The sequence below is a fragment of the Emys orbicularis genome, chromosome 4 (genome assembly GCF_028017835.1).
Source record: "Emys orbicularis isolate rEmyOrb1 chromosome 4, rEmyOrb1.hap1, whole genome shotgun sequence".
Classification (NCBI taxonomy): Eukaryota; Metazoa; Chordata; order Testudines; family Emydidae; genus Emys; species Emys orbicularis.
The window spans coordinates 117,134,741-117,161,971 of NC_088686.1; the positions used below are offsets into that span (position 1 = coordinate 117,134,741).

The 27,231-nt window shown below is 44.3% G+C and overlaps 1 protein-coding gene across 2 annotated transcripts in view; it reads left to right on the top strand.

Annotated features, from left to right (window-relative positions):
* The window catches only part of CD81 (CD81 molecule), a 99,252-nt gene that overhangs the window by 11,274 nt on the left and 60,747 nt on the right, over positions 1-27,231 (top strand). Inside the window, exons 2-4 of one of the 2 annotated variants that reach the window (XM_065402753.1) lie at positions 3,480-3,536; positions 3,816-4,038; positions 5,624-5,798. In XM_065402753.1, coding sequence (XP_065258825.1) covers positions 5,739-5,798 — 60 coding nt within the window. In that variant the 5' untranslated portion in view covers positions 3,480-3,536; positions 3,816-4,038; positions 5,624-5,738. Of the gene's footprint in view, positions 1-3,479; positions 3,537-3,815; positions 4,039-5,623; positions 5,799-8,512; positions 8,672-27,231 lie in introns of those variants that run through there. The other variant, XM_065402750.1, reaches the window with a different exon arrangement.

The window sequence follows — 27,231 nt, forward strand, 5'->3', positions numbered from 1 at the left end:
TAACTCATTTATACAACACATCACAAACTAAATGTAATTCTGGGAAACCATTTTTGTCATCTGTACCAAGCTTTTATTCTGTACATTCTGGCCAGAGGTGGATTAAGATTTACTAGGGCCCTGGGCACAAAAAACATTTGGGTCACCCCATTAAAAACACAAATGTATCAAAAATGCATCAGTGCAAAGACTCTATTCAATGTTTACACACTGTATTAATAATAAAGCAAAACATATTCCAGTTCATTATGCCTAAATTAACTGTTCAATTTTCCCACATAGAAATGAATATTGCTTGCTCAGGGGTCGGCAACCCTTTCAGAAGTGGTGTGCCGAGTCTTCATTTATTCACTCTAATTTAAGGTTTCGCGTGCCAATAATACATTTTAACGTTTTTAGAAGGTCTCTTTCTATAAGTCTATAATATATAACTAAACTATTGTTGTATGTAAAGTAAATAAGGTTTTTAAAATGTTTAAGAAGCTTCATTTAAAATTAAATTAAAATGCAGAGCCCCCTGGACTGATGGCCAGGACTCGGGCAGTGTGAGTGCCACTGAAAATCAGCGTGCGTGCCGCCTTCGGCACGCATGCCATAGGTTGCCTACCCCTGTGCTAGATATTATTCATACCATTACACAAAGGTGTTCACTGCTAAATCTGGACAACACTGATGTTACAAGAATCAGTCTTTCACAGGTCAACAAGTGGTTCTTTCATCTCCCCAATTTTCTTAAACCTGACCATTACGGCTTTTTTTCCACCTATTGAACCTCTTACAGTCCAGTTTTTCTACTGTGGAAGTAAAAATGTCTGAAAGACAAGAGCTATAATTCCAGAAAGTAACTTAATTAAAAGAAGTAATCTTAAAATGAGATTAAATTACTCTATTATTAAGAACTTTAAGTTTCAGCCAATGTTGAGAACTGGCTTAAAACAAAGTTTGCAATTGATCACATAAGCTATGAAAAAATGTTGAAATAATCTGATATGTGCCAAAGTAACTCCTTTGGCTTTCTGCCAAAGGCAATTCATGTCAAACCACGAGAAAGTTTATATTTTACCAATTAAGTTTTAGGACTAACTATTTCCGCTAATCAGAAACTAGCTTATACATATACATTAAATCACACTTTTAAGCATAGGCCAGGTTCTGATTAGCCAGAGCACACAACAGGATGTTCGGTCATTACTAAGCCAGTGAGAATATAGTTTTTCTAATAATACTGCAGAGAGAGAATATTCATCACCCCATTATACCAGTTCCTCATCATCAGTGTAATGGAGGGGGAAAAGTCACTGGAACTGAAGGTCCTCACAAGAAAAATTTCTCCCACTTCTATAATTAGCTGGGTTTGTCCTTTACGTTTTATCCTGCAACCTGGCTTGGTTTTGGCATTCACATAGCAACCGATCACTGTTAGGCCCTGACAACAGTTGATTCCACTGACCATCTTTGTTAAGTACATTCACATTTCATTTGTGAAATCCATAGTTGAGTGAGTTGGGTCTGGAAGCTGTGGACCAGTGTAAACAGTGCCACCTCAGTCCGTACTGGATGAGGGGGGAAATACACACAAAGATCTTAAAAGTACGGTCTGAGGTAAATAGCACTATAGTCTTTCATCCAATGCTAAGGTGAATGAACTATACTATGGAAGGCCTCATATCAGCTAAATGTTTGGGTAAATAATGCCATATCACAATGTACATGACAAAAATCCACACTAAGATCCCAAGGCTGTGAACCACGTGCATGGGGAGGTAGACTCCACAAAGGTCTCAGGGGTGCAGGTGGGGGTAAATAGAGCTACATCATGATGTATTAGGATGGTGTAAATAATGCTGCATTGTGAAATGCAGGGATAGGGGCATCCAAAGGCCTTGCAACTGTAGATAGAGGCATAAAAAATGCAAACAAAGCAGGTTGGATAAAAATCAATGATTTAAAAAAAATACAAAAAAATGGGATTTTTTAAATTTAAATTGGATTTTTTTGATAAAATGCTTTTTGAGGAAAAAACCTATCTAAAGATAGTTTTAATTAAGATACATTATAGCTCAAAGATATCTCATCATGGAATAGGATTATAAATTCTAATTCTATAGTATGAGACAATATATTCATGTAATATTTAAGAAAAGTTTTGTAAATGCATTCCAATAGTTCATGGATTAGGGACCCAATCTTATGGGGTTCCAGGGGCTTCTGTATAGATTATTTAGGTTAATCTTTCTAGCTACCCAATGGGACTCAGTGCTCAGTCTAGAAGATATCATCAGAGATGCTTAGTTTTGCAGTTCTCAAACTGTGGATTTGTGTCTCCAGAGATAACATGCTTGTTAACAGCAAAAATGTTTTTAAATACATAAATAAATAATATAGAGAGGTGAGAAATAACAGACCTCAACCCTATTGTCCCTCTGCAAATTTGTGTACACAGAGTCAATCCCTTACCTCTCTCTAAAAGTGCAAAGTTTCAAAAAATTCAATGAATAGAAGATTGTTGGGGGCGGAATAGATCTGGACAAGGAGAAGAAGTTTGGAGGTAAATGTGAGAAGGGAGGGACAGGCAGTAGAAACAAAAGTGAAACTGTTTGAGCAGCATATTCCAGAAGTCTTGAGGTCTTTCTGAGTGTAGCCTTCATTGATTTGATATCTACCAAACTGTTGTCGGCACAGAGTGCCCGAGGACAGCAACAGTGGGGTTCGTTGCCCAGTGTGCTTCGCGCCAATAAACACACCAGGGGTGGAGAAGCAAACAAAGTTTATTTGGGATCCCAAAGCGGTGCTAGGAGACAGGCACGTCTCAGATCAAGCACACTGAGACAAACAGTTTTCCCTTTTTATTCTTTTGCAGTTAGGCTTCACCCCCCCTCCCCTTCGCCCTCCCTTTCTCCTATAATAGTTTACTTTAAGCAAGTAGCAAGCAATTACATTTAAGCAGTTAAGTCATTCTTGGCAGCTATAAGCCTAGCTTGTTAGTAACTTCTTTAAACCGTTATCTTGTCCTTTTCCCCTTTGAACTGTTATTTTCCCTTCAGCCAGAAACATGCAGGCCTCATTATTACCGCTTGATACCGGTGTGAGCAGGGGGTTGCACACAGATAACTGGTTGCTTACATATTCCAATTGAACCTGGCTTGTGAGATCGATTAGAGTTTAAACATGGGAGAAGTTTGGTTCTTTTGGGCCTAGTGCAGGAAGGCTTCATTGACACTAGTGGCCTTCCACCCTCCCGAGTTACCTAGGGTTATGCCTAGTGACACCAACAATACCATTCTCTCACTAGAAGGGAAAACCTATAGCGGCAGCAGGCCGTAAAAGAGACCCAGTTTGGGAATATTTTAATGAAGTTCCTCTACCTGTGGATAAGACAGACATGCGTGCAAAATGCAAACAATGCAACAAAGATATGCAAGGCCTGGTTGCCCAAATGAACCGAATGAAACAACATAATGAGACGTGTCCCTTCTCAGGAGGAAGCTGCGTTGAAGATGATGAAAGGAACATGTCTGAACATGCAGGATCTTCAGGTTGGTTAACTTTTTTATTTCATACTTCTTTCTTAAGGACTGCCTGTCTTCCTTCTGGACTATTCTTGAATTCTCATGTTCGAGCAAAAAATATAGTTGTTACTCTATGGTACTATCATTTTAGATGCAGATGTGATAAAAAATAATTAGCTGAAATAGGCAAAGCTTCCTTTTACAATTTCACCTTTAAAGTATTACTGTCAGTGAATGCAATGAGTAATACTAAATGAGCAATATGGTAATAATAATTAAATAACTGCATTGACTTATTTTGTTTAGGAGAATCCATCCTCAACATACAGGATTCTGAAGACTATCCAGCTTCAAGATCACCATCATTTTCTACAGTTTCAGGGTTATCTGCCAATGATAGTGTTTCAGTCACATCATGTATGTCACATAGCCACAGTATATCACCTATAGGAAAAAGGAAAAAAATCACCATCATCCAGAAACAACCATAGATAAGTTTGTGATAAGAACCAGCAGATTACAAAAAGAGGTAATTGATTAAAAAATTGCCCGGTTTGTTTATGCAACAAACTCTCCTTTCTATATGATTGAGAACTCAGAAAGACTTCAAGATTTCTGGAATATGCTGCTCAAACAGTTTCACTTTTGTGTCTACTGCCTGTCCCTCCCTTCTCACATTTACCTCCAGACTTCTTCTCCTTGTTCAGATCTATTCCACCCCCAACAATCTTCTATTCATTGAACTTTTTGAAGCTTTGCACTTTTAGAGAGAGGTAAGGGTTTGACTCTGTGTACACAAATTTGCAGAGGGACAATAGGGTTGAGGTCTGTTATTTCTCACCTCTCTATATTATTTATTTATGTATTTAAAAACATTTTTGCTGTTAACAAGCATGTTATCTCTGGAGACACAAATCCACAGTTTGAGAACTGCAAAACTAAGCATCTCTGATGATATCTTCTAGACTGAGCACTGAGTCCCATTGGGTAGCTAGAAAGATTAACCTGAATAATCTATACAGAAGCCCCTGGAACCGTATAAGATCGGGTCCCTAATCCATGAACTATTGGAACTCATTTACAAAACTTTTCTTAAACATGCGCTGTTGAGAACTTTGGCTGTGACAGTGACATCTATTTTTTCACAATTTTGTTCACAAACTGTCATCAGATTAGGCCAGTTCTTGCTATAGTGCTCAAAACAGTCCACTACTGAGTTCCATCGCACGTCTTGTGGGAGAATTAGCTTGGTTCCTTCCCTTTTTTCAGAGCAGCTGCTGCAAAGTGGTTGTTACGGAAGATGTTGCAATTTTAACAACATTAGCCTTTATTTCTGGAACACTGAAGTCTTTGGCTAGGAGTTGCATCAACTGAGCACTGCAACTGTATATTGTTAGCTTGGGACTCTCTTCTAAATAATTTCTTCTCATCTTGGATACATTTGCAGCATTGTCTGTGACCAGCCTGCGTACTTGACATTTGAATTTTTTGTCAGTTTGTTATAGCTTTTACTGCTACTTCTTGTAAGTATTCTGCTGTGTGTGCATTTCCTGATGTATCAATTGTTTCTGTAAGGAAGACATTCCCTTCTTCTGTTGTCACACAAGCACATACAACAGGATCATTGTAGACACTGCTTCACCCATCAAGACTCAGGTTAACAATTTCACCAGGGGTCGGCAACCTGCAGCATGAGTGCCAAAGGCGGCACATGGGCTGATTTTTAGTCCCGGCTGCCAGCACCACTCAGCCCGCTGCTGGCCTGGATTACAGAACCCCGGACCAGCAGCGGGATGAGCCGCTCAGCCTACTGCTGGTCTGGGGTCCCGGCCGCTGGCCCCTTGCCAGCCAGGGTCCCAGCTGCCGGCCCTGCTCAGCCCACTGCTGGCCTGGATGGATGGAACCCAGCCGGCAGCAGGCTGAGCGGGGCCTGCGGCCGGGACACTGGCTGGCAGGGGCCGGAGGACGGAACCCCAGACTCAAGGTCAGGTAACCCCTTGCTAGCATGGATGGAGGCAGGCAGGGATCATCTCCAATTAATAGCTCCCCTCATTGTTCCCTTAAACAGCCTTATCTCAGTCATAGTTTTGTTTCCTTTTTGCTTCCCGCAACAGCCTCCAGCACTCCCACATTCACCACTAGAACTGGTTGAAACTCGGAATTTCCAAGACGCAGAAAACTGTGATGTCTTGAAACAGTTTTTGTGCTGATTCAGAATGAAAACTTCGAATGGAGAAATGTCGTGTGGAATGGAAATTCCAAAAAATGTTCACCCTCCACATTGATCAGGTGAGCCACTCATGACACCAGGATGTATTACTCCCCACACCAGGCACTCTAAGAGCAGACACACAGGGCAGAAGCCCCACTCGCTTAAATCCCGCTCCATTTCTGGTGGCCCACAATATTCCCCTGGTGGCCCCTCAAACTGCAGTTTCCTACAACACCCCAGTGGGAGCGCATGGGGGGGAGCAGTACCTGTTATTACATCCTTCAAGGATATAGAAGCATTAAACTAGCCTGGGCAAAGACTGTAGTTTTGGTGGTAAGAAACACTAATTTGCTTCATACTTAAACACATCTGACTCTGCAGGCTGCACTAGTAGCCAGGGCCCAGACCTTCAGAGGACCTTACTCTTATTTATTTCAATGGGAGTTAGGCATCTAAATACCTATGAGGTGCTGGGGCCAAGTGGATTGTAGTAATGGCCTGAGATACCATGCATAGCCTTACGAATCTCTGGCTTTCTCAATAGGGTCACATCAGTGAACACAATTTTTGACATGGTAATTTTATTCACCCAAAATAAAGTGAACACCTGTGGTTGGGAAGCTATTCAGTATATGGCTTTAAGGTGCCACCGGACTCCATGTTGTTTTTGTGGATACAGACTAACACGGCTACCTCCTGATACTATTCAGTATAGTTAATACTGGTGTTGGGCCACCTCCTGTTCCTCTTGGGTACGTTCCCAGAAGCTGGAGTTGCTTGTCGCTATTATGCATTTTTCTGATTCCAGTGTAAGCTTACAAGAAACCTGGATGTTTTGCACAACCAGCTGATTTAACCCAGAAAATATGATTCAGTTCATGGAGAACTGATTTCATCTGGTTGTAAGTGAATAGGGCCCTTGGATGGCTTTGACCCATCCTCAGTATAAGTATGCAAGAAATATGCATGTGTTACCAACAAGTGGATGCAATTCCTGTGTAAGAGTATGGACATTCTGGATGCATTCACAGTGAACCAAACCGATTTCAGTCTAAATCTGTAGAAGGCTCTACATTGCAGTTCCAAAATACAGTGTCTGAAATGTTGATAAGGCACTATTTAATTCCAGTAGAGGCAATATCAGAAGACCAAACGAAGAATGCTGTTGGACTACACTGGACTAGGATCAGGGGTGGGTGAGTTCAATTCCTGGCTTTGCTACAGACTGTGTGTGTGAGAAGAGGATAGTCACTCGATCGCTCTGTGCCTCAGTTCCCCATCTGTAAAACAGGGATAATATTGGCTTTCTACATCTTGTCTAATTAAACTGTAAGCTCTTTGGAGCAAAGACTCTCTAGCCTAGGAATCAGTGGGAGGTACATGTCCAAATACTTTTGAGGATCTGGATCTCTCTTACTATGTGTATATAAAGTGCCTAGAACACTGGGACCTTGATCTTGGTTGGTGTCTGTAGGTACCACTTTAATAATTATTCTGTCACCTTCACTTTGAGAATTACTATCCTCCCTACGTAACCCCAATGGAATTCACAAACCTGTTTGCAGAGTAAGGTACTCCTCAACATGAGTAAGAGTGGTAGGATCAGCACCAGAGCAAGAAATACATTTTGTTAGAGGGGCAGAATTGGTTTCAGAGAAAATTTTATGAAATTTAAAAATATGTATGTTGCCTGTTTTTTTCTTTTTTTCTGAATTTCATGTGCTGAAAGGTCAAATATAATTGAATTGCAAACATGCTTGATCTGAATTACAAAAACAGCTGAACTGAATCTCTTCATTGGATGCATTAAGGCCCAGAATCCTGCAAAGGCTTATGCAAGTGCTTAATTTTACTTCCATCAGGGCCGGCTCTGGCTTTCTTGCTGCCCCAGGCAAAAAAGCCTCCCGCCCCCCACGCGGCAGGGGAGGGCGGCGAGCCCCGCCGGGGCTCCGCTCTCCCCGGGGGCCAGAGCGCGGGGGGAGGGCGGCGAGCCCTGCCGGGGCTCCGCTCTCCCCGGCGGCGAGCCCAGTTGCGGCCCCGCTCTCGGGCCGGAGCGCCGTGCCGCCCCCCTCCAGGTGCCGCCCCAAGCACCAGCTTGGTGGGCTGGTGCCTGGAGCCGGCCCTGACTCTCATGAGTAGTCACATTGCTTTCAATGGGATTATTCCTGACAGTATACTTTAGTATGAATATTAAGTGTTTGCAGCATCAGGCCTAATACAAATTATACATTAGATGAGGGATGGGGAAATCGGTTTTTCCAAATTTAAAACTGCCAGTTTTAACCTGAATCCAACCCTGTTATCCAAAATTGGGTGCAGCCCTTAAACTTCCAGTAGGTCCCCAGGCATGTAGCTGCTCCGCTGTTGAATTCAATGGCCGCCATGTACACTTGATCCTTTAAAATAGCAATATATATTTTTAGTAGTCACTTGTGGTTTGTGAACCTGGCCACAGAGTCTTTTAAATAAAGTAAGAGCTACTTCTCTATCAATCTCATCCGTTAACATCTGCGCAGTCGCTTGAGAACAGCTGTGTGTGCAGTATGATTGCTGCCTGTTTCTGTGGTAGTTCAGAAATGGTGTAAAAGGCAGTGAGAAGTTTGGGCTGGCTGCCCCCAGGAGGCGGTAGCCTCCTCTGTAAAAAAGACCTGCTGCGGCTGAGTGGGAGGACCCTGGCTTAGCTACAGAGCCAGCGGGTGGGTGTCTGTAATTGAATGAGGGAGGAGATAGAGCAAAGAAGCAGCCTAGCACCTAGCCAGTCAGCGGAAATCCCAAAAGAAAACACAGAGGACTACCCTCTGCAATAGCTGCGGCTCCTTGTTCGCACGCGCTGATTTAACAGGCCACCTCTCGCAGGCAGCTCTGTCCGCAGAAATCTGCAGCAATGGGCGTGGAAGGCTGCACCAAGTGCATCAAATACCTGCTTTTTGTCTTTAATTTTGTCTTTTGGGTGAGTGCGCTTTTTCCATTTCTCTCCCCACCCCTCCCGGTCTCGGGTGCGGATTTGCGCATCATAGAATGCGCGGTGGCCGTGTTCGCTTGTCCTCCTCCTGGCTGCAGAGAGATTTCTACCAAAACAATGCAGCAGGCTCAGAAGGGAGCGGAGCCTTTGCTTTCTCTCTGCATGAGAGGAGCAAAATCTCCTCCTCTGAACAGCTGCGAGGGACGAGGGAACGGAATTCGGTTTGGAATATGCGGGAGGTTTAGCCCAGAAAAAATTGTTGTTGCATTGAAAGAGCATATGGGCCTGAGCAGTGAGCTGTTATGCAAGCCCAGGCTGTGAGCTGTTCTTGCCCTGCTGGGGTAATTCTTAATTTTGTTGTGTTTAAAAAAAAAAAGCCCCATAAATCTGAAGTGGTTTTTAATTTGGTTTTTAAATTCTGAAGGATGTCGTTGATACAGGGTTAAAATGTACAGACGCTCGCCAAAGTTAATAAACCACCTGTAAACTGAATTGAAAAATGCTCGGGAGACGTCGTGTGAGGATCTGGTTGTCTGCTGGGTTGAGAGGGTATGCCTGTGGGTACAAAGGCTGGTGCGTAGTTATATAATAGCTGAGGTTTTAGCTCGTGGTGGTCAGCTGTAAATAGGCATCTGCAGGCTGTGAAGTATTTTCTGGGGTTCTAGGAGATGGGAACTAGAGAATTACTAAAACATGTAAATCCTGTGGTTAGAGGCTGGAAACTAGAGTATAACGTATTTCTCCCCCCCCTTCTTTCTTTCGTTTTTTCTTTTAAAAAAAGAAAAAACTCTTCTATAAATATAGGTTTTTATTTTTGAAATTAGTTTTGATGCCAAATTTTCTAATATGTGCAGCGAAGCTGGCTCTGAAAACTGGGGTGCTGGAACAATTTATATAGTGGGGGTGCTGAGAGCCATTGAACCAAACTGTAAACCCTGTATATGATGGAAACCACTTCAAGCCAGGGGGTGCTGCAGCGCCCCCTTCGCACCCCTAGTTCCAGCACCTATATCTGGAGGGGGGGGGTTAAAAATGAGGAGACATGTAAAACTGGATTTTAAAATTTTTTTTATTAATGTTATTTATTTTGTCTAGTGCTCCTGCTTCTCCTGTTTTACAAATGGGGAATCTGGGTGGAGTTTGGGGGGGGGAATGTTAGGTTTCCCAGCCTTGGGATATGAATCAGAAACTCTGTGTTGCTGTTGGGTTAAGAAAGATGATCTGATTGCTTGGAGAAGGAATGTAGGTGGGGAGAAAGGGGGAGTTAAAACGTACTTGCTTAGTAGATGATCTAGACAAATGAGGATGCTTAAAAGATGGGTGATGTGCATAGTTTTTCACACCCCTCCCATCGTCTCATACTCCCTCCCTGCTTGGAGAATTTTGCAGGGACCACACCCTGAACCTCAGAAAAGTCTTTGCCTGAGTTTCTATAGCTCTGGATTTTAGAAGAGATTTGGTTTTGATTGATTGTTTGTTTTTTAAGTAACATTCTGTGGAACTTGGAGTTCCTGACAGTACAACTTGAGCACTGTTGTTGCCATACTATTTAAGAAGTAAATCTTACCCTGTATGTAGCAAGAGGGTCTTCTAGCAGCTGCCTGCAATGAATAGTTAATCAGATCTACAGCTGTGTTACTTTAACAGTAGGTTGCATAGGCTAGCTTCCCCTGTGTGTGTAATAAGGTCAGCGTGTTTGTCCCAGTTAGGAGTCCCCCCAGGGTGAGTGGGGGTTTGTGGGTGAAGGGTAGTGCCCTTTGTTCGGTTTGGCTGCTTATTTCTCATGCCTTTTCCTCCCTGAGATTGAGCTGGTGTGGCCAGTTATTGTCGTTGCTGGACATTTTAGGGGCAGACAGTGATGCTTCGGTGCTGGGTTGGCCGGGGCTGTCTCAGATGATATGTGGTTCTTACAGCTTTTTTACAGACTAGAGTAGTAGCTGAACACCACTTCCCTACCCTGCTTCGGTTAGACTTAATGTTTTGCTGGCAGTTGAGAATGCCCAAAGGCTACATCAGTCTTCACCCTACTTTTAAACTGAGTTGACAGCATGTATTTACACTGATCAGACACCAGATTAGCACCATTTCAGAGAGGCGGTTTTAGGCCTTGGCTACACTTGGGGATTCACAGCGCTGCCGTGGCAGCGCTGTGAAGCACGAGTGTAGTCGCGCCGCCAGCGCTGTAAGAGCTCTCTCGCAGCGCTGTAAGTACTCCACCTCTCCAAGGGGAGTAGCTTGCAGCACTGCGAGGGAGCGTGCAGCGCTGCAGGCGCTGATTACACTGGCGCTTTACAGCGCTGCGCTGGGGGGGGGGTGTTTTCACACCCCCGAGCGCAGCAAGTTGCAGCGCTGTACAGCGCCAGTGTAGCCAAGGCCTTAGATGGGGTGGCAGGGAGGCTGCCACATGCACTGCCTTGAACTCCTTTCCATTTCCGTGGAATTCTAGGTCATGGTCCCTGGTCCCTGCTGACTGCTAGGAAGAGCAGTGCTGGTGACTGCGAAAGTGGAGTTCAGTGAGGGTGAAGTCTGCTGAAGGGAATATTTTTGCAACACGCATTTCTTCCTGGATCTGAATGCATTGATGAAAGAGAATCTGTTTACATGAATGAACCCCCATCCCACCCCAGCTAGTGACAGATAATTATCTAAGAATGTGCTGTTTACTGATGGTATAAACAAGAAATGCTTCTTCAACCAATAGCTGATTCTGGTTCCTGGGGATTTCCTATTTATTTTCTTTCCTGGGCTCTAATTCTCCTCACCTCACTGAGAAGGCAGCACTTTTAACTCAGGCCATGTCCACACTAGGAGTGCTTGGCTGGTATAGCTACACTATCAAAGCACTCCTAATGTGCATGCAGCTATAGTGGAAAAGCTCTATTTTTATCAGTATAGCTTATTCCACACACCCGCACTCCCCGCACAAAACAAACTATGCCAGTAGAAGCACAGTTTTGCTGGTGTAACTGCATCTGTAGTAGGGGCTTCTGCTGGCATAGCTATGTCTGTCAGGGATCACGCCACTGACTGACGCCGACACCAGCAGAAGTCTGTAGTGTAGACATGATCTCATTTTGCAATGCTGTGAGCTTCTCTAGCACCTTTCCTCAAGAGATCTCAAGCATGGATTGCTTAAACCTCATAACACTGGCTCTGGCCATGTAAGTATTAGGGCCATTTTACAGACAGGTAAAGTGACACCCAAGGGCATCCAGGGAGTCAGTCATCAATCTGGGTGTGGAACTCCAGACTCTTGGCTGCTTCAGCTGCTGGACCACGTGCTTGCCCTCTGTTATCCACCCCCACGTTTTCAGTACTCCTGTCTCATCATCTTGGGGTGTTCTTGATTCCAGTTTAGAATAAGTTCAACCGCAACCATCCTTGCTGAACTGCCCTTTCTCCAGTGTGATGATATCTCCCTATGAAAACATGACCAGAACTGAGGACAGTGGGCTGGGTTCATCCCTGCTGTAAATTCATGTTTAAAGAATGAGCTCCACACAATATTTCTAACGTTCTCGTTACCACCTCCTCTTTCAAAATAACAAGCAGATGGTAGACAACTGTAGCATCTCCATCTAAGTCCCTTATTTTGGGGTCACTGCACTTTCCTTCTCTTTCTTCCTTTCCAGTTATCTAGTTCATCCAGGAGCTTTTTCTTTCCTTTTGTCCTAGTTTCCTGATTTTTTTTTTTTTTGTTTGTTTTTTGTTTTGAGTGGGGGGAGTGGTTCTTTGTGGCGACACTAGGATCTAGCAGGAAGGATATATGGGAGCTACACACACACACACACACACACACACAATTGCAGAACAAGCCTGCCTGTTCACATCCACCCCTGTCTCCCTTGTAGGAAATGACTGTTTTCCTATCTGTTGGAATGTTTCTTTGTCTCAGAGGCAAGTGCACTCTCCTCTCTCTCTTTCCCCATTCAGTGTTCTGCTCTTGCCACCTCCTTGCTTGGAAGCATTTTTGTATTTGATGATAACTCAAGGAAAATGTCCTTAATGAAGAGATTCTTTCCACTGTCGATCAGGAGAGGGACAGAGCCCCCCCATGCCTCATTCTCTCTCCCACAGATCTACTTTATTTTGACACGAGGAGGAGGAGGAGGTCAAGGGCTGGTGGAGCTGGAGTTGTGCTCCAAGGTCACTAGGAGGGCCATTTAATAGAGGCATTTTGTACCTACTATTAAAAGCCATGGCCTACCTTTTCAGAAGTAACCAGTGCTGCTTTTTTTGCGGGGGGGGGGGGGGGGTGCCTAGTTTGAGAGATCCTGGTTGCTCCTGAAAACATAGGCAGTGACTAAAAAGGAGGAAGACTGCTTAAGAGAAGGAATGGGAAGCTTCCATGAATAATGGAATGTTCAGACTATCCAAGGTGGTCACGAGGGGCAGTGATCTCCGTCCGAAATATGAGATGTCTAGTCTTAGTGGTGGAATCTCAACCATGAAGAGAACACTATTGTGTGTAAAGAGGCAGAGCAAACTGATCTGCACAAGTGTCAGCAATATGCAGTGGCGATTCTTCCGGCTGATTTGAGGAGTGGCATGAAGGGCTCAAAGGGTCCCTGGTAATTCTTTAGTGGAACGATGACCGCAACAGCATGGGAGCCTCATAAGTGGCAGAAGCTTCATCATATGAGCTGTTTCTAACCCAGTGCAGATGATAGACTACTTTGGGACTGCTGTGCGTCCATCCATCCATCTCTGCCACCCCTGTTCCAGCTCAGGCCTAAGATTTGAGTACTACTCCCGCCCATCATTCTGAAGGTTTTGGCGGGCATCTTTCCACGGGTAGCCAGTTGGGGCTGGGATCAGCACATCAGCCCTGTCTGACTCCACTAGTGACCCTTGTTATCAAGCAGTTTTGTCCTAGATGACACTTGCTTAGAGGCTCAAAAGCTGGGAGGCCTCGTAGGGTGTCTCTACTCAGCCAGGAAAATACCCCTGTGGGAGCAAGTCTCAGAGCCCCCGTCAATTGATACAGGCTTGTGGGGCTAAAAATAGCCAGGCTTGGGCTGGGCTCTGAGACCTGGGGAGGGTCACAGAGCCTGGGCTCCTGCGTGAGCCTAAACATCTACCTGGCTACTTTTAGCCGATGGCCTGCGTTAACTGGCTGAGACTCTCTGCCATGGGTATGTGGATTTTTGATGTATCATTTTTTTCCCCCCTTTATAGACATACCCTTAGGGGGGAGTGACTAAAGGTATCTTGTAGCTTTCATAGCTGTGTTTTATTGGAACACTCAGGCTTGATGCTATGGGATTAGCGGGAAATCTTTAATTACCAATTGAAATTTGAGCCTCGGCAGGAGATAGTTAGCCCTGTCTTAATGTCAGGTATCTTTACATTTGTATTTGAAGTTCTGCCATTCAGTCTAAGTCACTACCCCCTCGAGGGTGTCCGTGAACACAGGGCTAGATTTTCAAATGACTTTAGAACCTACAATTGGGTTTAGAACCAGATTGTCAGAAGTGCTCAGCACCCAACATGCTGTGTTCTCTTGAAAATCCAGCTCCAGTCGTGGGTGTGGAACCCTTGAAAATCTATGTACTGTAGTTTTTAGGATCTGTTAAGCTGTGGGAGGCACCAGGTCTCACACCAGACTAGCTTGTTAGTGTGCAGAGCTGCTCGGTTCTTGCCCTTCCCTAGCTCCCTCGACTCACTTGCTTATCTGCACCTAATCCAGGTCGGGAGTTGTTGGCACAAAAGTGTGAGGGAGAACAAAAAGTTTGGCAGAACTCTGCACTTTCATTGCATATTAGAGAAGCTTGTTCTGAGGCTTAACAAGAAGAAAGGAAGCGGTTTAAGCTTTAACTTCATACACCAAACAAGGGGGAAAACTCTGGTATCTCCCTACCCCCCCCCTTAATGTTTGTTCAGCTGCAGTGTAAATAAATGACAACCTTCTTGCCCCCTAGCCACCAGTACATTTTGGAGTGTGTGTTGAAGTGGATGGAGAGACCTTCCTTTTCTGCCAACTTACTGGAGAGTGCCATACCAAAAATGTCTCCTCTTCACCGTCTTTTTTTCTTATTTTAGGTCCTTTAGCTCAAGACCCCATGTAGAAGATGCCAGACCAGCTAGTTGTCTGGTAAGGTAGGCTAACAGGTTTGGCATAGGGCAAGTCTTCCTAATTATGATGGATGGGTACTATAAATTATAGTCCTAGTTTATATATGCATTGTGTATGCCATGTACACACGGTCAAATGCCTATATATACCATTTACAGTTTGTAACAAGGTGGGTGAGGTTCTCTCTTTTTGGACCAACAGAAGTTGGTCGAGCTCTGTGGGTGAACATTTTTCACAAAATGACCATTCTATATCTGACCTCTCAGTTCTCATCCTCAAAGGAGACCTGACCAACATGTTCAAAAGAGGAGTTTAAATTCACGATTCTGCTAGACACTAAAAATCATGGACTCAGTAGAGACACTAGTTGTGTGTCTCATTACAACAATCCACTAACTCTCCTTTATCCTATAACTGCAGAGGTGTTAATTGTCCATTTTGACTGGTTTCTTGCGACATTATTAAGCATAAGGAGTTGACACATCTGTTCCACCTTGTGTGTTTCATATCCTGGGACCAACATGGCTACAACAACACTGAAAGCATTTATAGTTCATAGGTATCCTACATGTGGTTTCTTATGGGGATACATGTTTTGGAAGGGATAAGTGTCAGCATATTGAGTTCTCACTATGCTTCACAAAGGATTTTAGAATCTGCAGCTCCTTTTCTTTAAAAAACAAACAAACAGAACTTTAAACCCCTCAAACTCTTGGTGTGAGATATTAGCACTCTCACCAGCTGATGTTACCATGGTGCCAGAAAAACCAGCACATGCAAAGTGCTCCTTCAATCTGCAGCAGTTTCAGACAGATTCAGCACTGACAAAAGCGAGGGTAGTGCCACTGAAGTTGATAGGATTCCTGTCAAAATTCAGCCCTTACAAGAGCAGATGCAATTCTTTCTCAGTGGTGGTCTCCTCAATTGGATTGACTTGCATTGTTGCAGCTACAGATGAAACCAAGGCCAGAAACCTGAATGAACTGACTAAATGTTGAAGCACAGGACTTGGAACTGGGAGTTCAGGGTTCTGTTCTTAGCTTTGCTACGGACTTTCTGTGTAACCTTGGGAAGTCGCCTGACCTCTGCCTCCATTTCACCACAGGAAAGTCATAAAGTGCTTTGAGATCCTCTGAAGACGGGTATTCCAGAAGTGCAAAGAAATGTCTGGGCATCAAAAGAGACTGATATTGGCTACGATTAGATTGTGCCTTATTAGGTCATTAAGGGCCAGACTGTCAAATGCTCAGCACTTGGAGTTGGGGCAGGAGTTTCCAAAGCACTCTGCACATGCTTCTCTGACGCTAATGGCCAGGTCTGCAGAGGAGCTCAGCTTCTGATGTTCTGAGCTCTTCTGAAAACCTGTCTCTGAAATGTGAAAGTACACAGTTGGTGGTGCTAATTCCAATAGGCTTTTTGAAAGAAAAACTCCACTGCCTCATATCGCAAGATGGGGAGTTACTGGTATCAGGTTTACTGAACTGATCTTTCAGTTTTACTTGTAGATATGGCAGTTTTAGTTCTGTTAGTTTTTTTTTTTTTTTTTTTTTTTTTTTTTTAAATGACAGTTCAGTCATAGCTTGTTTTGGCTATGCACTTCATTGAAGATTGAGTCGTTCCCTCTCCTCTTTCCCTCTCACTTCTTGAATCTTCAGAAGGCAATCAGATTTCAGCTTCTGTGCTAACTGAGCTGAATTGAAAGCAGAGTCCAAGTCCAGTGTTTGGAGCTGTGCTGCCTTCATCCAGAACTGGATTGGCCCACACCAAGAAGTGTCCCTGGAGAGACTACAGGAAGCCAGATAGCTTCGTTTAAAATATAATTAAACATAACGAAGAAGAAATTGACTTGCTCTGAAAACGATCAACCAACTCTAGTATCTAATGCAGCCTATGGCAGCCTTCCAGATCTAGAGCATACACTGACTGCATTACTAGGGAAGTGTCTAATTAGAAGGCATAACAGAGTTCCCTTTTAATTCCATTTTCCACACAGCAGATAGCTATTTTCTCTTGCCTGTGGTGGGTATATATGGTATGGTTTAGAGGTAGAGGAAAGCATGGTGAATGTATTATATGAAAGATCACTTCTACGTCTTGGGTTAGTGGCACTTTAGATTCTTGTCTCTAATAGCTTAGGGGATTTTTTTTGTTTTGTTTCCTTGAATGCTTCTGGACTTTCCTCCTTCCTTTGGTCATTTCCCCTTCACAGATGTGGCTTAGGTTCCTTATTTATTCCTGTTTTAGGAGACTCGGAGTAAAATGAGAAACCATCTGGCATGGAAAGGATCTAGTTTAAAACAAAGTGAAGTGAGGTAAACCTCCCATAACAAGCTGCCTGTCTACCCTCATGCCCTTCCTTTCAAACAAGAGACATGAACCATGGCAGTCTAGTAAAGCAGAAGTAGTGCTGGCTTAAAAGGCAGAGGAATACTATTTTACTTGTGTGCTGATGGCATACAGTGGTGGTGTGGCAATGTTGGTCCCAGAATATTAGAGAAGGAGGGTGAAGTAATTTCTTGACCTGAGGAAGAGCTCTGTGTAAGCTCCAGAGCTTCTCCCTCACTAGCAGAAGTTGGTCCAATTAAAGATATTACCTCACTCTCCTTGTCTCTCTACAGACATAATGGTCGGTATTGTTCCCCGAGGCTTCAATGGGAGTAGTCTTGGGCTCATTCAGAAAAGCGCATGCTGAGATTTTTTTTTTTTTTTTTTTTCAAAGCAGTCTAGGAGATGTAGATGTACAATTACCCCTCAGATTAATGAGTTGTGTCTCTTAACCCTTTAGGCTTTTTTTTTTTATTTTTTTAAATCTCAGCTGTAATCCTTTGCCCCAAGGAATTTACAGTAGAAACATGCTCTAAGATGCTGTGGGATTTTAGTGCAGAGGGGGCTATATTTCATACTCAGTTGGATTCATTAGCGAGCCCTGTGTGTTTCTATTCTTGTCATGGTGGCATCCGTTACAGTTAGGACAGCTTTGGGGCCTTGTGGTTTTGACGTGACACTTTCTACCTTCTTGTGTAACAGTGCCTATGGCTATGTCTACACTGGCAATTGAATGACAAAACTTTTGTCTTTCAGAGGTGTTAACCCTTTCCCCCTCCTGCCCCTCCAAAAAGACAAATGTTTTGCCACGACAAGTGCCAGTGTGAACAGCGGGTTGTCGGCAGGAGAGCCAACAAACGGCGGCTACACAGCCCGATTTTTTTTTAGCAGCACGCAGCCATGTCGCTAAAAGCTGTGTAGTGTAGAGGAGCCCTATGTTTCAACTTCTAAACCATGTTATAGAAACAAGGTTAAAATTGCTCTAATGTGGTCTGCATCTGTATGACTTCTTGAAATGGCTCTGTAGATAATGCAAAACAGCTCAATATCTGCTCAGGTTGCAGTGTTGTGCATGCACCTGTTGGAAACAGTTTGGTTTATATTGGTTTAGTTGCAGTATTGAAGGCAGCTTTACAGGATTTTCAGAGAGGGTGTGTATGTGTCAGTCCCCCTGAGAAATTCCACGCTACACGGCAGACACCTACCGGGTAATAAAAAGGGTTGGCGTGATCACATGCCAATAGCTGTAGGTATGTATATTTGAACAATTATACATTCATACTTGCCTGTGTATTTAAATGTGCAGTCATTTAATGCTCATTTTTGAGGGGAGGGTGGGGGAGGGAAATTTCCATAGCAGATAGTCAGTATAAACAGCTGAAACCAAAACCCAGTTCCCGGTACCCTGAAGTTTGATGTTTGCATCCAGCTCTGGATTCAGTTTCTGGGGCCTGTGTCTAGTGAGCGTGGTCACAGGTAGGGAATGTCATTTAGTGGCTTGAAGAAGAGACTGGATCTCTGGTACTGAATCATTATGAATCAAAGGAAGTCATGTGACCTTCGTACCTAAAATTATCGTTCTGAAACACTTACCTTCCTCAGTGTTAAGATTGGTGTAATAATTTATAAAGAGGCTTGACTCTGTGATGAAAGGTGCTATATAAGTGCCAAGTATTTTGTGTGTGTTGTTTAAAAGTAACAGCAATGATATGACCCTAGTTAAATAAATACAGTTGCATGACATTTTAAAGCAGTCTCTGAGAATACTGATCATTGTTTTCACTATCTGTCTTTGTCTTTGTCTCAGTGATAGGTCTTAATTATATTGATACTTCCCTGCAAAGCAGGGTGAGACCTAGGGAATGCAACTCCCATTTGAATGCATGGGAGAATAGAGGACTTGCATAGGATTTGCCATACTGAGTCAGATCCAAGGTCCATCTAGTCCAGGTCCTGTCTCAAAGAGTGGCCAGCAGCAGATGCATCAGAGGAAGGTGTAAGAGTTTTTTGCAATAGGCAGATGTGGGATCATCTCTTTATCCCCCCCCCCCCCCCCCCCGGGAGCTGTTTTCAGGTAAACTTGCAGCTTTGGGGCAAGTGATTCAGACCCTGGGTCTGTGTTGGAGCCAGACGGGAGTGTCTGGCTCAGCAAGACAGGGTGCTGGAGTCCTGAGCTGGCAGGGAAAACAGAAGCAGGGGTAGTCTTTGCACATCGGGTGGCAGCTCCCAAGGGGGTTTCTGTGATCCAACCCGTCACAGCAAGTATGAAAAACGTGTTCTCTCAGTGCACCCAAAAAAAAAAAAAAAAAAATCATGATGTTTCACCATAGGTATCTGAGAACAAATTATGGAGTTCCTTTAGTCATGTGATGTGTGCTAATATTTATTTAGCACCTTTCTGCAGAAGCCCTCAAATCCCTATACAAACATGGTATAAGCCTCCAAACTCCCTTGTGAGGCAGGTAAGAATTCTCCATTCCCATTTACATGTGGATAAAGTGTGGCATAGCAAGGCGGTATGGTGTACAGCATTTGCCCATGTCCTCCAAGCAAGTCTGTGGCAGAGCTAGGACTCTTGGCTTTGTCCTTCAATCTTAAAACCCTCTGCATTCCCTCTGTTTTCCACTCTGGGTGCCACTCAGCTGAAACGCTGCGTGAATTGTTGAAGGTTGGCTTTCTGCAGCTCAGCCTGCATCAGTTGCCTGGAATAGTGTGTTGATCCAGGGGCAGTGGCTGGATTCTCTTGGCAAATGCTGCGTAGTCCAAAGATCAACCCCATCTGTTCCTTTCTGGCTGTATTGCGTTGGGTTTTTGTGACACTGTTCCTCTGTATTCACCCCTGGCATCCTATGTGGTAATATTCTGTGTACAAGATATGCCTTGTGAGGTGTCGATCAAACTAAGTTTTCAAATATTACTGTCCTGGTAAAACATGCGACAACGTATGTAAAGTTATAAGATTTAATTGCAGGGTGTTGTTTAGGCTATGTCTACACTGCACTTTCATCAGTAAAACCTTTGTCGGTCAAGGGTGTGGAAAAAACACCTCCCTGACAGACAAAAGTTTTACTGACAAAAAGCACTGGTGTGGACAGCGCTTTGTCGGCAGGAGACGCTCTCCTGCCAACAAAGCTACCACCCCTTGGTGGTGGTGGTTTTATTTTGTCGGCAGGAGAGCTCTCGCCTGCCAACAATGAGCAGCAACACCGCTTATCTTGCAGCAGAATGGCTGTAGTGGTATGACTGTAGTGGCATGGCTGTGCTGCTGTAAGGTGCACAGTGTAGACATGTTCCAAGTCTGGGGAGTAACCAAAGCAGTTCCTTGGAGACAAGGGGCAAGCTGATGCCTCAGCCAGGTGTAAACAAGATCAGTGGGCCATTGCCTGCCAGCGAGTAGCCCCTGATCAGGAAAAGGGGCATGGGCAGACAACCTACCTTTTAGCAAAGAGACAGCATGGGCTTCCTGTCCACACAGTCTGCCTGTCAACATGCTCTCAGCTGGAAATACTTCTCAAAAGGACTATATTAAAAGAAGGGGCAGTCACCCCAAGTACTCCTCCTCCTTCTCCCCTTCTGTCTATTGATTCACTGCACAAGAAGGAACGAAGGAAGCAGCCATTACACAGAAGAAGGGGTCCTAGGCTAAGGAGTTTGGCCAGTAAGACTGCTGAGAACATGTGGTGAGAGAAACTTTGCTTTGAATGTAACTGTGTTAAGTTAGGCACTTTATTTTTCTTGTAACCATTTTTGGCTTTTTATGCCTTATTACCTATATTCACTTAAAATCTTGTTTTATTGTTTTATCTAAAGCAGTGTGTTTGGGGAAATTCCATTTGAGATAACAAGATTTGTGCTTAGAATTTCTATTAATAAAATGACAGACTTTATATGAGCTTGTATTGTCCAGGAGAGGGTTGGGAAGTATGAGATGTACGTTTCTGGGCAAAGTCTGGGAGTGGGAGTGTGCTAGGGTCTCCCTGCAGTGTAATTCAGGCTCGTAAACACCTAAGTGTGACTGGCAGGTTACAAGTGCACGCAGATACAGCTGGGAGTGACTTAAGTGCTGGGGGCTGTTTGTGAGCAGTCCAGGAGTGGAGGCAACAACAGCAAAGCAGTGTAAAGGGCACCTCAGGTTAGAGGGCAGGGTTGACACAGCTACTCCTTAGTCTAAATCAGTGGTGGGCAACTTGCAGCCCACAGTCCGCACGCGGCCCATCAGGGTAATCCATTGGCGGGCTGCGAGACAGTTTGTTTACATTAACTGTCCGGAAGCACGGCCGCCCGCAGCTCCCAGTGGCTGCGGTTCGCCGTTCCCGGCCAATGGGAGATGCAGGAAGCGGCGTCCAGCAAGTTGCCCATCACTGGTCTAAATAAATGGTTTTCAACCCTTTTATTGGTGGTTCTCTAAAAAATGTTGAATGCAGATGTGAACCCCTTTGGAAATTCAAGCTGTGGTCCACGGACCCCTACTATAGAAGTCTTGGATTGAAAACTGACTGAACAGAATTTAACTATTAATGTTCCATGTGCTTGGCACAGTATTTGAGGTAGCATGAGAAAGGGTGCTAAACTGTGGGCATCTAATGACAACACTTCTGGGTTTTGACCTGTAGGTGGGGGTATTCACATACTTTTGATCAGAAAAACGGAATGCCTTTTCTGGGATCTGAAACTTTATTTTCAGATTTCAGAGTAGCAGCCGTGTTAGTCTGTATCCGCAAAAATAACAGGAGTACTTGTGGCACCTTAGAGACTAACAAATTTATTAGAGCATAAGCTTTCGTGGGCTAAGAAGTGGGTTGTAGCCCACGAAAGCTTATGCTCTAATAAATTTGTTAGTCTCTAAGGTGCCACAAGTACTCCTGTTATTTTATTTTCAGAGTCACCTTTCATGGATCCCTTAGACGTGTGCAGACCCTCAGGGTTGAAAAATGCTAGTCTAGATGTACCCTGGGTATGTCCCACCCCAATATTCTGATTAATAATAATAATGGGTCAGTTCCTCAGCTGGTATAAATCAGCATAGCTCCATGGATTTCAAATCTATGCTGTCTGGCCCAGTCTGTCTAGAATCTGTATGAAATAATTTTTCAGATGTGCATTCTTTCCCATAACAAGCAGAAAAGTTTACCAACCTAAAGGTAGTATTTAGTGCACTACTTAGTTTCTTCCTTTGGGTTTTTTGCCAATATTATTAGTGCCTTGTTTTGTTTTATTATTCAGTGTGCGTAAATAGAGATTTGTTTTGGTGCCAAAGCATTCAACATGTTAATGCTCAATATCTATATTGTGGCCTAAGATCTCTTCCCATTCATTCTTTACTGGGAGGCTTCTCAGTTCTGCTTTTGGTTTTTGTTTGATCTGTTTTAGAGATCCTGTTATTTCTGCCATCTTTTTATTGTCTTTTAATATACAAATGGTGTACTGTCATTTTTGAGATCTTTATGCTTTTAAATTGTAGATATTCTCTGTATTTGATTTCCTGGTAAATTGCCTTTGCCTTTCTATATGGTTCAGTGTGGATAAATCACTTTTCTCATGGGATAAGCATAGATTAAACTTGAACAGTCTATACAGTATTGAAAATATGTCATGCATGTAACAATCTTGGGGTTCATTAAATAACAAACCAGTGAATGAGTAAGGAATAAAACAAACTGGAGAGCTTCTATAGCAGGGGTCTCAAACTCAAATGACCCAAGGGCCGCATGAGGACTAGTGCGTTGGCCTGAGGGCCGCATCAGTGACACCCACCCCTTGCTGCCCCCGCCCCCACTCCACCCCTTCCATGAGGCCCCGCCTCTTCCCGCACCTTCCCTGCCCCCATTTCAACCCCTTCCCCGAAGTCCTCACCCCAACTCTGCCCCCTCCCTGCCCCCAGGGGGCGCAGGAGGAGTGCGGGGTGTGATGGGGGCTCAGGGCAGGGAGTTGAGGTGCGGGAGGGTGTGGGATGTGACAGGGGGCTCCGGACAGGGGGTTGGGGTGCGGGGTGCGGGCTCCACTCCAGGAAGCAGCCAGAGTCCCGGAGGGGACGGGACGGCGCCATGTGCTGCTCTTGCTTCTCCAGGTACCTCCCCCAAAGCTCCCATTGGCCGCGGTTCCCCGTTCCCAGCCAATGGGGGCTGCGGGGGGGCAGTGCCTGGAAGCGAGAGCCCGTAGCCCTCTACTCTCTCCTCTTTTCCCCCCCCCCCCCCCCACTCTCTGCCCGGGGCTGCAGGGACGGTAGTACTTAGAAAGGACACTATGCCTGAGTGGCTAAAAAGCAGTAGGACAGACCTGTAAAGAAAAGGGCTTATTTTCTTTTTAAAAGCCCCAGACAATGCCAGTATCTAGTTCAGCCGCTTCAGGGAGCGGCGCGGGGCTTACGGCGCCACGGGGTAGGCAGAGGGGCGGAGGGGTGCGCGGGCGGAGGGGCATGGGGAGCTTGGCGGGCCGCACGAAAGATCCCTGTGGGCCGCATGCGGCCCGTGGGCCGTGTGTTTGAGACCCTTGTTCTATAGTGAGTTGCTGCATGCATCCAGGTGATGTTTCCAACCCCTGCCTTCAGAGCACATCTCCAAATTCCTATGTTCATAATACTGTCCTGTATGAGGGAGTCTCTCTAAATTATAATCTTCTACAAACATCTCTCTACAATACTCAACAGTGCTTGGGTTATCCTAAACTACTATAAAGCCCACAGCTATGTGACCATGTCCTAGCTTTTAAATGGCTTCTGTGGTTTACCATATATGTTTGTTTACCCATAGAGGCTCCATGTGGGTGCACCTGCATGGAGATCATTGCAGAATCAAAGCCTTACTTAACTCCCTCCACTGTTTTCTGTGTATCATGGGAGTAGTGCATTCTCAGTGTGTACATGAGGGAGGTACTTTGTACTGTGATAAGCAGACAGCTATCAACTGACAGGCCCAATAATGTAGTTCAATATCTGATTGTGGTCTCTGGTGCTTGTGTGGTAGTATTAATGGAGATGGCTTAATATGATGGGAGTATTATCATTTGGGGGGCGGGGGGAGACTTTTTCAAAGGCACAAATGCAGGTTTGGGTGTCCAATTCATGACTTTGAAATTGATATATCCTAATACTCCAACTAGAATGGGCCTGGTGACATTAATACTCCCTTCTGCATCTGCACTGGCTATGGCAGGAGCTCTTTATTTTCTGTCTGGGTTCTCAGACTTTAAAATACAGACTCTTCTTTCTTAGGAGAAATCTTATGGCTCTGGGTGCACCCTGAAAGTGCTGAGCATGCACCCTCTGAAAATCAGGCTTCACTCTGAAATCATGGTCACTCTCAAATCTTGGCCAGAAATTTGATCTAATCTCTAGTGCGTCTAGCTCGTGGTGTGTGTGGTTTTGGGTGGGTTTTTTTTTTTTTTTTGGTCACTTTTTAAACCACCCTCTACTCGTTCTTGGCACAGGCATCTTCCCTGGTGCTGTGGCATTTCATTGATGGTCCACTGAAATAGCAGTGGAATGTTGTGATCCACCTGTTCTTTAAAGCAAGCAGATCCACAGGCTTGATGTGCCTGCCAGGCACATGATGTAAAGTAGCTTATGAAAGTAGCTGACCCAGAAAATGGACCTTGGTGTCCATCAGATCTCATGACAGAGAGGTGCATGTCCACTATGAAAAAAGCTCTGTTCCTGCCCATGAAGCACTTGCAAATCCCTATTGTGGGAATCTTGCACGGTTGTTGGCCCACACTAGTCTTAAGTTACCAGTCTAGTACACAAGGTAATAAGTAGCTAATTTATCCCCTTCACTCCCACCATGTTTACTTTTCACAGTGGTTCTTGAGTTGCTCACTGGGCCTTTAGAGAGAGTGTGTGTGTGTGTGTGCGCGCGCGCAAAGAGCATAATTGAGGGTCTGATCCTGAGAGGTGCCAGATCACTTCAACTGAAGTTAAATCCGGGGGGAGTAGTGGTGGGGGTCATCATGTTAAAATATATCTCACAGTAAGAGGATATTTTGTCGTTCTCACTGGATTCTTTCTCTGCTATGAGGTGAATGGACTTCAACTCTCTGGCAAGTGCAGATGTCAGTAGGGGAATGTCTTGCAGTTTTTCCTGGAAAACATTTGCCCTCTCAGAGTTTGAGCCTCAGGGTGGGGAATTCACTACCTCATTTCAAGTGTGATCTCAAGGGCCCTGTTAATTGCTTGTCCTCAGAAGAAATGTCGCTGGGCAACTTCTGCATTTTGTTGGCCTATCCAGCCCATGTAAACTGGGTGAATCTTGGATAAGTCACTGAAACAGTCAGTTAACAGCAACCCTTCAGCAGAGTGAACATATCCCGTCCAGGTCCTACCAGTGGTCTGTGGCTGTTGCTGTCTGACTAGCTATTCCAGAATGATGATGGGGAATCTGCTTAGCCTGTTATACCAATAGAATAAAAACCAGCAGGATCTTATTAAGAGGGATAAGGCAAAGATGCCACATTTATTGTAAATATAATGATAAAGCAAAAGATAAAAGTAAACAACATTGTTTTGACTACTTATTCCTATCACTACTTATTTCTTACACACACACACACACACAGAGATTCATTCACACAATCATTCATTTAAGTTCTGTATAGGTGTTATAGTTACCAGCCTAGAAGTTGCTCATGCCAAGTTACTGGCCAGGTATCTTGGTCATGAGGATGGAACCGAGTCTGTGGCAGGTGCACCTGATGCTCCTTGAGGTTGGCAGCAGAACCAGAGACTCAAAGCCATCAGTCTTGAGAGTCCATTCTCATAGGAATTAATTCCTATGTTAGTCTATGGGAGCTGTTTCATTTTGCTGTTGCTGACTCAATCAGCGGATGGCACATTCCTGGTGGCTCCACACTGTCCAAAGTTTGTGTTTCTCATTCTTCCAGGTGATGGGGTGGATCCCAGTTTACCCTCCGGGGGTTCTGGTGGTCCACTTTACACATTCTTCGGCCGATGGATACTCCCTTTCTAGGCTGGCACCTCCCTAACCATTCATGTATATCAAGCATTCATCAGCATACATTCCATATCTTAACCATATTTTAATTTACTGTCTCCACCACTTTTGGGGTGTGTGCTAATTCATTTGAGACTCCTGGACCTTTAATCACAGAGGGTGGGGGTCTGTCCTAGGAGCCATTGCTATACAATGAAGTGAAAGTCACTTAAGGGCTTATAGTGTTTGTTTACATTGTATCAATTACTTCAAGAACAAAGTCAATTAACTTGTTTGTAAGTTTTACATAGTAATAAAGTATCTTTCACAGGATAGATACAATCAATGGTTTCTACAGACAGTAGCTTACAAGTTTTAACAGAAGACCCAAGAGATTTTTGTACTTGGTGAAACTGTTGGATTTTAAAGTGTGCGGGACAAATTATGTCACTTGGGGGAATCACTGTTAGTACCTTCTTTAATATCCCTACAAGCCTAACTGCCCAGGGTCAACCATAATAACTCTTGCAATTTTGCATGCAGCTTGAGTCTCAGCTGGTTTGAGCCTTAATGGTAAACGACCCCATAGGACACTTGTGTCCTACCTCCCAGGGGTATGTGTCTGGGCGTAATTGAATGAGTAACTTTCATCTTTACAGCATATGGATGGACCAAGTCTCTCTAATGAGCAGAACTGGGACGTTACCTTCAAACCCCCACCCCCAGGAATCTGTCTCTGACATATCCACAACAGTCCACTTGGATTTCACGAAACAGGTCAAAGAACACAGTAAACCCTTTTTTTCTTTAATAATTGGATCACAACAGATTTGAGGTCACCTCACCAGGCAACTCCTATCTCTTCAATACCCACTGAAGCAGCTGGCACTTAGCCGATTTTTATCCAGAATAGTTTTTGGTTTGGCTCCTGCTTCCTGGTCTCTGTGTACTTGCCAGGATATGCATCATGTATTTGTCTGCCTTTTTGGCAGAGGAGGAGAGCAAAAGGTACAAGCAGCTCACTAGTTACAGTGCTGACTGACTTGTATGTCACTTGCAAATGAGACATCCTGCTGCTAAATCAAGAGAGGGAGGGATGCAAAGGTGCCAGCAAAGTTTTACAATACTGTATTTTTAGAAACACTCCTCCGTTTCCTGTGGATGATATAAGCCCTTGCTCAGAGAACTAACTTTCTCTGGCAGTGCCTCACATTAGCTCTTCT